The sequence below is a fragment of the Pteropus alecto genome, unplaced genomic scaffold, assembly GCF_000325575.1.
Source record: "Pteropus alecto unplaced genomic scaffold, ASM32557v1 scaffold43, whole genome shotgun sequence".
Classification (NCBI taxonomy): domain Eukaryota; kingdom Metazoa; phylum Chordata; class Mammalia; order Chiroptera; family Pteropodidae; genus Pteropus; species Pteropus alecto.
Genome location: NW_006435764.1, coordinates 5119842 through 5131327, shown reverse-complemented (window position 1 = coordinate 5131327; position 11486 = coordinate 5119842). Strand labels below are relative to the sequence as shown.

Here is an 11486-nt window from a genome sequence, read left to right as displayed (position 1 = left end):
CTACACCCTGCATTCAATTTATCAACGAGTTCTATCAGGTCCTCCAGAATGTTCTGAAATTCCACCCTTCTGCCCATCTCCACTGTTACTGCTCAAGATCAGACCTTCTTCCTGTCTTACCTGGGCCCTGCAACAGCCCCCGAACCTGTCTTCCTGTTTCCACCCTCTCCTTTCGTGGTCCATTATGCACATAGCAGTCGCATGTGCACAAATCATTTTATATCATCCACTTGTTTATAATTCTTCATTGTCTTCCCGTCATAATAGGAAGATCTCTTCTGCAAGTCCCGCCTCCGTCGGCCTTTCTAACTTCACATCTTGCTGCTCCCCGCATCACTGTGCCGCAGACACACTTGCTTCTTTGTTTCCTTCACACATCCCAGCCCCATGTGACGTCTCATCCTCATGCTCTTTCCAGATTTCCCTATATGTCTGTCCCCAAAACAGTTTGTAGCTTATTTTCGCTTGGTTTTGAGTTTGATACAGTATCGTACTGTACATAGTCTTCTATGGCTTGTTTTTTCACTCATTATGTTTTGAGATTAATGCATGTTGATGTGTAAGCTTAGGTCATTCAATTTTACTTCTACATAGCACTTAATTGTATGAATATACCGCAGTTCATTTGTCTACCCTTCTGACAGTGTCCATTTGGGTTCTGATGAGCATAACACAAGAGTCTAGTTTATAGAGATCTTACTATGGGGCTTTTATATTTATGAATCCTCACAACAACCCTCTGAGTTAGTATTAGAATCCTCATTACAGACAAAGAAACAGAGGCATGGGAAGATGAAGTAGCTTATCCCCAGTCACACAGCTGTTGAAGGCTGTGGACACTTTGTATGTTTCTCCTGGTACACAGGGCAGGGGTTTCTCCAGAAGTGAAGTTGCTGACTCCTGGGTTTCACATGTGCTCAGCCTCATAGGGTGATGCCTGACAGTTTTCTGAGTGATCGAGTTCCAGTCGATACTCCCACCAGCAGCATATGAGTTCCCATTGCGCCACATCTTCACCCACACTTCGTTTTGCCAATTTTGTGGGTGTAAAATGATATTTTGATTTCAATTTGCATTTCTCTGATTCCTAATGAGGTTGAGCATATTTTTGTATATTTATTAGCAATTAGTGTTTCCTCTTCTGGAAACGTGAAACGTCTGTTCATGTCGTTTGCCTACTTTCCTATTGATTTGTCGGTCTTTTTCTTATTGAATTATAGTTCTTTATATTCAGACCCTTTGTCAGTATTATGAGTTTCGGATATCTTTTCCAAGTTCATGATTTGTGTTTTAACTCTTCTTATAGTGTCTCTTGTAGAACTGAAATTCCTAATTTTAATATAATTAAAATTTTCAGTGTTTTCAGTCTTATTTAAGATATCTGTTCTTACCTCAGAGAAAGATATTTCCCATATTTCTCCTAAAATGTCTTTCACAATTATTTACTCCACCTAGAGATTATTTTTATATATAGTGTGAGGTATGAATCCAATTTTTTTCCCCATTTCATCATTCTTTATCCAGGTGCCATTACGTCACCTTCCTGTATAATTGTAAGATTGTTTCTGGGTGTTCTGGTCTGTTCCATTGATCTTTTTTTCTGTTTCTTTACTCATACCATCCGTGTTGGTTTTGGCTTGAGGTAAATGGGCATCCACAGAGGTTCATGGAATAAGGAACCTTTTTGACATTTTTCAAGTATAAAAGTTAAATAAGAGGGATGCTTTTTTACTGAAGGAAGACACAGTTCGGACTGAGAATGGCATTCTGACATTCTTACTTGAGATAAAGCAGTGTTTCCCCAACAGATTGTCAGTCTCTTTTCTCATAAGTTCCTTATATTTGACTGGATATTCTTGCTCTAAATTTTTCTAGGCTGTTCAGCCTGACCCTGAAGAAACTCGTCATGCTGAAAGAAATGGATAAAGATCTTAACTCAGTGGTCATTGCTGTGAAGCTACAGGTGAGTTGATCGTTTTTTCGGGGTTCAAGGAAGCTGGATGACTTTGACTCAGAGTTGGGACTTCAGAAATACTGATGGGGACCCCTGTGTTCCTTCACTCAGCCAGAGCAAGTGCAGTAGGGGAAAGCTGGTTGAGCTCATGAGAGCTACCGAGTTCCAGTACTTAAAGCACTCAATTTGTTTAAACCTGTTTCTTTATCTGAAGAATGAAAATGTTTTTTTCTGCCCTATCTAACAGGACTAGTATGAAGATCAAGCGATATAGATGTTAAAGTGTTTGGTAAACTATTCAGAAATTACTAGGGTGGCTCATGTCAGTTTCAGCCTTATTCCCAGGATTTCTAGGGCCAAGCTGACGCATGGGTTCGGGAAGCACTTTAGAGGCTTTCTATAGGCTAGAAGAAGTTTATACATTATTATTTCAGAGTTGGAAATTAAAATTTTACTGGGATACTTTATCTTCTGGGTAATCCTCACATTTAACTCCTAATACTTGACTCAGTATCCTTAAGGAACCCAAAATATTTTTCACAGTCGTATTCTTAAGCATTCCTGAATTTCTGCAAAGAAGGGAGAAACTGAGCTACAGAAAACTTAAAGAATTTATCTGTTGCCAGCTAATTCCCAAGTGGCCGAGGTGGGATCAGAAACTAAAGAGCCGGTCATTGATGTCATCATTAAACTCCATTTGTCAGACTGATAAGTCCTTTCTGATGACGGAGTCACTAAATAATTAATGAATTCTTCAGCTTAAGAATGATGTATTTATTGAATTTTTATTCACTGAAAAGTAGTGAACTCTAATAGTAACTCCCTACTCACCAGAATGTCTTAGTATCCAGATCAGCCATTATGCAGCAGTTGGTCGTACTAATACTGGCTTCATTTTAATCCACATCTTTGGCACTCACAGGATGTGAGCCATACATTGAGACCCTCAGCCCCGTTTCTGCAATACATACATTATCTTAATTTAGTCCTCAAAACTTAAAACATTTGGATTAGTCCTTATGAACCTCTGTGTGCCCCACTGTACGAACTCCCTGTTCGTTTTGTGCAGAGTTCTTCCCACTTCTGTGAAACCTTCGCAGACACTACCAGTTAAAACTAGCGCGGACCAACTCCATGCAAATGGGAGCTTTCAGTGTCTTTCCCTCCTCTCCCGATTTCGCACCCTGTTTCTAGGTCACAGGCAATGTTCCAGTTTGGGGGACTTGTTTCCTTTGCTGAAAGCTGTTGCTTTCCAGTGCAGACGCTATTAGTACGGTTTTGAAAGTTCCCCGCTGCTCTCGCCATCCCCACAGTCAAATGCCTTTGCCAAAAGAAAGAATTTCTTTTATTTCCTGATTAAATATTTAACATTCTATGAAATTTAAAATTATACCCAAACTGCAAATATCCTGAATTTTTTATTGCTTCACTTCCAAGCAGCTGAAAGTAATTACAGATGTTATCACATTCATTTATCCAGTCACTTATTTATTCATTCATTTAATAAATGTTGAGCATTTATTATATGCCAAGCATTGTTCTAGGCACAGGGGATATGGTGGTGGACAAAACAGACCAAGATCACTGCCTTTAAGAACCTTCGCATGCCAGGAGAGCCGCAGCTTGCAGAATGAGCTCTGCAGACCCTGCGCCCCCTAAATCCCTTTCAGGAGACACATGAGGTCAACAACGATTTGCATGATAATACTGTGGCGATATTTGCCTTTTCCTCTGTGGTGACACTTGCACTGAAGGCACAGGACGTGGTGGATGGAGCAGCAGGTCCTTAGTGGACACGGAGGCCGTTGCCCCGGGCGGTACCCGGGTCATTGTGTTGTTTACCATCACACTTGAAGGAAGAGGAAAAAGGCCAGTTTTGTTTAAGAATGTCCTTGAAGAAGCAGTAAAAATGGTTAATTTATTATAGCCCAGCCCTGCAGTCCACGCCTTTTTAATATTCTGTGTGATGAAGTGGGAAATATGCACGAAGCCCCTGTGTTTCCTCTCGAAGAATCCTGTGTCTCGAAGACAAGTATTCGTGCAGTGGAGTTGTGAATTGAAGTAGCTGCTTTTTTCAGGGAACACCATTTTTACTAGAAAGAAGGGCTTACAGGCAAACTGGTTATGCAGACTTGGGCGTTGTCTTGAAAATAAACAGAGAGAACCTGTCACTTCAAGGGAAACAACTGAGAATATTTTTGGCCAGTGGTAAATAAAATTTGAGCTTTCAAGTGAAAATCGAAATTTTGGAAAACTTTTCTTTGACACTGTAAGCTTAACGGCTTCCCAATTCTTAAAGACTTTTCTGAAGACCTCAGTGGCGACAGTAATGATCATGATTTTTTAAAAAATATTTTATAATGAAATGTGTAACATTTGACAGATCTGCATATCAGTGAACCAGTATTTTTCAAATGACCAGTGCATGAGGTTACAAAATTATTCTGGATAAAAGATCCATTCAAAGAACAAAACAGGTCAATAGATTGAGTTTTATTTTTAACTTTTTATTTGGAATAATTTTAAGTTTACGGGAGAGATGCAGGAGTAGTCGATGGAGCTCCCACACGCCCCTCGCCCAGTTTCTGCCAGGGTCAGCATCTTTCTTGGCCATGGTGCATTGATCAAAACTAAGAAATTGTCACTGATACAACCCTATTAACAAATTACAAACTTTATTCAGATGTCCCATTTTTCCCACTTATGTTCTTTTTTTGTTAATTTATTGGATTTTAATATATATCAGCGTATAAAAAGCCTTATTGATATTCTAGTTGGCAGCTAACCTTTAAAACACTACCACTTGTGGAGTTGTGGTTTAGTATCAAAGAAGAATATTCCGCAAGGCTGCTAAATGCTCCTTTTTTTTTTAACTCCATATCTCTTTGAGTCTAGATTTTTTTCATATATTCAAACAAAACAATATTTTGCAACAGATTGAATACAGAAGCAGGTGTGAGAATCCGGCTGTCTTCTACTAAATCAGAAATTAAAGAGATTTGCAGAAATGTAAAAGCATGCCATCTCCCTCATACATTACTATTGGGAATGTAAAATGGTGCAGAGTTTCCAGACTTTGCAAAACAGCCTGATAGTTCCTCAAAAGGTTGAACATAGAGTTACCATATTACCTAGCAATTCCACTCCTGAATATTACCCAAGAAAAATGGGAACATGTCCACACAAAACTGCATACAAATGTTCATGGTAGCATAAAAGCTAAAAAGTGGAAACAACCCAAGCCCATTAACTGATGACTGAATCAATAATTGTGGTCTAGCCATACAATGCAATATTATTTGGTAATAAAAAAGAATGAAGTATATCCACGCTACACCATTGGTGAACCTTGAACACATTACACTAAGGAGAGAAGCCAGTCACAAAGGACCACATATTGTATGATTCCATTTATATGAAATGTCCAGAATAGGCAAATCCATAGAGTAAGAAAGTAAATTAGTGGTTGCATAGGGCTAGGGGTAGGGGGACGAGAAAATCGGCAGGGTGACAGCTAATAGGTATGTGTGTTTTGGGGGTGGTGAAAATGTTCTAAAATTGATTGCATTGATGGTTGAACAACTCTGATATATTAAAAGCCATTGAATTGTATACTGTAAATGAGAGAATTGTGTATTTGAATTCATTCTTGAAAACATTTTGAACGGCAGAAGTCTATCTTCCATTACCTAAATGAGAAAAACAACAGTGCAATCTCAGACATCCCAAACCTCAACCTGGTTTCTCAAATATCACTACAGCACTCTTAAATATCTATATGACCATCCACCGAGAATTTTTTTATTTAATAAAGAAGCATTTAAAACACGAATGACCTAATTTTGAATATATTAATAATCATTAAGGAGTATTTTTTTTGTGCTGTTAGTAATGATACTGTAGTATTAGATATAAATTAGTTTGCTTCTATACTTCAGATGAAGATACACTGTTATATAGGTATTAAATGGTATGTTAAATACTAAAGATAATTTCGAAATTGGACCCAAGTTGGTAGTGCCCCAGGCCCCTGGAAGAAGCAAATACTGGGGCCCATGAAGGCGTAATCTTTGCAGAAGGGTGGGAAAGTCGAGAACAGCAGCGCACCATGCTTTCGAAGTGCCCGAACTAGTTATGGTCCTCTAACTGCACTCACTCCTGTTACTACACTTGCAGATCCATTTTAACAAGTTCGTAGTTCAGATAATGCATCTGGGATAGAAACGTTCACAAGTATTGATAGCACATATTTGGATAATGACAGTTCAAAGAATGAGGATTGCTGCTTTTGGACAATGATGTGCCCTGTGGGGAAGCAAATAAATAAGAGAAAGAGGGTGGAGCATGCCAGAGGTGAGGAAGTCACAAATTATACATGGCGGCAGTCAGGCCTCATGGAGAAGGTGACATTTATGCAAAGACTGAAGAAGGCGAGGGAGGAACCCATGCAGATACCTGGAGGAAGAGCATTCCAGGTGGAGAGACTAGCCAAGGAATATGTCCGGGATGTTTGTGTCTGGCCTGTCTGGCAGAATGAGAGGCAGGAGGAGGAGGCGAGAGGGGCTGGAGAGGAGTGAGAGGGTGGGAGGCGAGGCTAAAGACGTGATGTGTGCGGATCGTTGCGAGGTCTCTGGCTTTCGTTCTGTGTGAGTCGGAGAGTTTTGACAGAAGTGAGAGGACCATACTGGCTGTCATGTGGAGAACAGACTGTAGATAGGAAAGAGGAATCAGGAAGACCAGTTAATAGGCAACGACAGCGATTCTGGCCGAGAGATGAGGGCAGCGCCAGAGTTTTAGCTTAAGCAACTGGTAAGGTGAAAATGCCGCTAAGTGAGATGGGGAAGGCTGTGGGCGAAGCAGGTTCAGAGGGAAGGATCCAGAATTTAGCTTATCATATTATGTTCGAGATGCCTATTAGACATCCAGGCAGGGATATTGAATAGAGAGTTGAATATAGGAGTCTGGAGTTCAGGAGAGAGGTCTGGGGGAGAGAAATTATTTGGAGAGTCATCAGTGTATTTGAGACCAGAAGATTGGGTGAGGTCACCAGGAGTGGAGGAGTGGATACAGAGAAGAGAACAAGCCCGAGGATCGAGGATCGAGGATCGAGGATCGAGGATCGAGGATCGAGGCCCCAGCCCTGCAGCGTTTGGGAGTGAGGGAGGAGGGGAGGGGCCTGGGCAGATGGCGGGGTGGGGCAGAGGCTGTGCCGTTCTGGAAGCCAAGTGAAGGGAGTGTTGTTGGAAGGAGAGTGGTCGCCCCGTCAGAGCTGCAGGTGAGTTGAGGAACATGAGAACGACTATCAGATCCCTCCAAGTGGAGGTTAGTTGAGACCTTGTCAGTAGCTGTTCGGGTGGAACGGTAGCATAGGAAGGCTGACTCGGGTACTTTTAAGAAGAAATAAGAGAAGACTTCAAGTGAGTGAAGACAGACGACTCTTGAAGAGTCGGGAATGGTAGCCAGCAGGGCATATGGGGACAAGAGAGGATTTTTTTTTTTTTAATGAGATAAATAACAGCGTGTTTGCTAATGGAAATGATCCAAGACAGAGAAGAAAGTCGGTGACATGGGAGAGAAAAGATTGCCTAGAACAGTCTCTGAGTCGGTGAGAAGGGGTGAGATCTAGTGCGCAGGTGGAGCCGTCGACAGGCCAGGAGCAGGGGTTCGTCGGTGTCCCAGGCGGCAGGAGGGGATGAGTACAAACGTGGTAAGTAGGTAAGTGTGGTGGGAGTTGTGGGAGCTCTTTACCTATTGCTTCAGTTTTCTCAGCAAAGTCGGAATCAAGGTTATTCGCTGAGAGAGAGGGGAGGGTTAAGGAGGTGTTGGAGGTTTGAGGAACAACGAGAAGTTGTGAAATCATCATCTAATAGTGGGAAAGCGAAAGGTCTTGGAGAATACAGGATGACTGCCGGGCAGCACTGAAGGCCCACGTCAGATCTGCAGTCATAAATTTAAAGTCGGAACAGGCAGACTGGTTATATGACTCTCCGGGCAAGCGCGGCTGGCGCAGTTGGATTTAGACAGGGTTGTAACTTACCAGATGAGTGTATCAGAACAATAGTGGGCAAAGGCGTTAAGGGCATGTGCAAGGACATGTTTACAAAGACGGACAATAGCGTTTAAGCTGGGTTAGCAGGAAAGGAGGGACAACGGGGGTATGAGGAGGAGTGGACAATGCAGGGTCAGTGGATGGTGGGCCCTGGTGGGTTAGGGGATTATCACTGTTGACAAGCTAGAGAGAATGAGCTGGAAGGATAGGAAATGCTGAGCAGAGAGTGAGTGGGATGCATGAAACCGAGATTAGGTATTGGTTGTAACTATTGGTAATGATAAGGTCCCGAGTGTGATCACGTAAGTGAGTGGCTCAGACAAGTGTGAGGACAAGATCATTGGAGGAGAAGTCCTGTGGGATTTACAGTCCAGGATTTTGGAAAGAGCATATGTTGAAATCAAAAACGATTATGACTGGAGCCGGGTTGGGGGAGAGGAACAGCAAAAATCAAGAAATGAGCAGGACTGGAGCCGGGTTGGGGGAGAATGAGGAGCAAAAATCAAGAAATGAGCAGGACTGATTCGCCATTCTAGGTGACAGCAGCAGCAAGGAGTCGGGGATGATGTAAACTGGTGACATCAGTTCAGAAGGAGATTTTTTAGGGAGATGGAAAGGAGGCTGTTGTTCTGTAGCTGGTGATGAGGAGCAAGAGGACAGCTGCCCCAGCTCCAAGCCCAGTGGTAAATATGTTGTAGGAGAAAAGCAGCCACCATTTAAGAGGGCCACCCAGGAAGCAGGTCTGGGGGAGATCAGGTTTCACATGTGGGGACTGTCCTTTTATTGCAGGAAGGTCAGCAGCAACCCTGGCCTCTGCCCTTTAGGCATCTCTGTGTCCCTCTCTCCCTCCCCCTCTCCCTCTGTCCCTCCCTCTCTCCTTCCCTCCCTCCCTCCCTCTCTCTCTGTTTCTCTCTCTCTCACACTCACACGCACGTGTGCACACACACACACACACACACACACACACACACACACACAGCCAGTTGTAACAGCCAAAGAATCTCTAAGTACTGGCAAATGTCTCCTACCTCTGGTTGAAATCACTGCCATATATAAACCACCTGTTGGATTCTTCGAGCATTTCTGAGATTCATTTTACAGAGGTTTTTTTGAATCAAAAGAGCCTAAATAAACTCAAGTGAAAACTTTGTCAAGATTCTTGTTTGTAATAGAGGTTAGTACAAAAAACACGATCTAACGGATGAAGCAGTCTCCTTTATTATCTTTATTTGATATAATGCTCTTCTAATTACAAAACGTTGTGAAATGTATTTAGGAGATTTTCCTTCCTCCATTAAACAAAATTTACATTTTATAAAAAAAATTAGAAATAGATAAGAAATCTAAAAGTAAAAACTAAAAAAATTTTAATTTCTCAAGAAAAAAATAGCAGAACATCTGCTCCAATACAGCAGAACAGCTTCACAGCCTTGGAGTAGGCAGATTTCTTAGCTAGGACCCAGAATACATTAACCATGAGAGAAAAAAATAATAAGTCGACTAGATAAAAATTAAATAACTTCATCAAAAGTATTAAGAAAATGAATAGGCAAGAAAATATTATAGCACATATATCTGACAGTGCTGTGTATAAATAAAACAACTGAATAACAAGATAAGCAGTGTGGGCAAAGACGTTCGATTAGGCACGTACTTCATAAATGGAGGTTGACAGATGACCAATAAACGAATGAAAAGGCGCTCAATATCGTTGGTCGTCAGGGAACTGCATGTTGCAGCCACAGTGCTGTTTCACTGGATAAACCCTTCAGAATCCACGAATCCAGGACCGACCAGGCTGGGCATGTGCGGGGGAAGAGGTAGGGCACCCGGAGCCCTTCCACCCCTGCTGCTGGGAGCGCGAGGTGGCAGCAGCACCTCGCAGCTCGGTCTGCCAGTTTCTCATGAAGTTAAGCATCCGCCCTGAGAACCAGCCATTGCTCTCCCGGGCATTTGCCCAAGAAAAAGCAAAACATATATCTGCACAGCCTTTTACAAGAACGGCAGCTTAAGCCATAGTGGCCAAAACTAGAAACGACCCAAGTGTGAACGCTCAGCAGCAACAGGACGGTGGGTAAATAGTGTGGTGTGACATCCATGGAGTGGGATTCTACTCAGCAGTGAAAGGGATGAACTGTAGATGCACGCGGCAACCGGGTGAACCCCAAACGCATTGTGCTGGGCAAAAAAGAAGCCCTGTCAGATCAGCACGTGCTGGATGGCTCCATTTCTATGGAAGTTTAGAGCAGGCAAAAAAACTAACACATAGTGAAGGAAATGAGAATAGTGCTCGCCTCTGAGAGGTGCAAGACCAGGAAGGTTCGCAAGGGATTTTTCTGGAGCAATACAAATGGTCTGCATCTTGATCAGATGTGGGGCCCACAGATGTATGAATTTATCAACTCATCAGGAGAGCTGGACACCTCACTGTATTTAAATCAAACATTGGAGTGGCTCCATCCTGTAGTGGTTAGCACGTCTGCTTTACACGCAGAAGGTCCTGGGTTCACATCCCAGGTGGAGCCACAGACCATACCCCAGGTGTACCCCGAGCGTGTGGGAGGAGACACCCCGACTTCAGAGATCCAGTTCCTAAGGGGAAACGGCAACATCCATAGGTCAGAGGTGGAAGTGGTGGGGGGTGGGGGGATTAAGGAGAGGAAAAAATATAATAAACTTCTTTTTAAAAAAAATAGTGTATACAAATTTACTGGCATTCCTCAGACCCTCCTGACTGATCTATTTTTATAGTTTAGGGATAGCTTAGCCTCACTTCATTTTTGGCAGGGGCTGAAAACACTGCGATGTCTAGCCTGGTTGAAGTTGAAGCGGGGAGGAGGGACCAAAAGGAAAGGTTCCTGGAAAAAAAATTATATCTGAGCTGAGACCTGAAAGACAAGTTGATTAGCTGTGTATAGAAGCATGGAAGAGCATCTGAGAAGAGAAAAAAAGCGTTTGAAAAGGCCCAAGATAAGACAGTGCAGCTGAAGAGTTCATCAGAGAGGAAGAAGCAAGGCCGAGGTGAGCACGGGGAGGTCGTGCCACTCCCTGGGGTGCTCATACCTGCCCGCCTCTTCCTCCGGAGTGTTGGGAGAATTCAAATGCAATAACACAGCATTCGTATGTGCAAACCCTTTCTGAACGTTCGTACAGCATGATATGTGGTGCCTCGATTCTAACACGAACAAAGCAGACTGGTGAAATAGCGGGACTGGTAAGAATCTCGCGTTTAAAAGTCGTTGACAAATGTAGTGTTTCTTTTGGTCTGATTTTTGGTGACACAGCTCTGACAGTTTTTCCTTGGTTTCAGGGTTCGAAAAGGATTCTTCGCTCCAATGAGATCCTCCTTCCAGCTAGTGGGCTGGTGGAAACAGAGCTCCAGTTAACCTTCTCTCTTCAGGTGAGCATCTACTCCATCTTGGATCACCAGTATGCCATATCCAGTCTAGTCCCCTGCAATCTGGAGACTTTTATCCAAGAGCA

General features: G+C 42.8%; 1 protein-coding gene across 2 annotated transcripts in view; it reads left to right on the top strand.

Moving 5' to 3' along the window:
- The window catches only part of PACS1 (phosphofurin acidic cluster sorting protein 1), a 103393-nt gene that overhangs the window by 65675 nt on the left and 26232 nt on the right, over positions 1-11486 (top strand). For both annotated transcript variants that reach the window (XM_006911074.2, XM_015588842.2), the window contains exons 2-3: positions 1876-1963; positions 11314-11403. In XM_006911074.2, coding sequence (XP_006911136.1) covers positions 1876-1963; positions 11314-11403 — 178 coding nt within the window. The remainder of the gene's footprint in view (positions 1-1875; positions 1964-11313; positions 11404-11486) is intronic.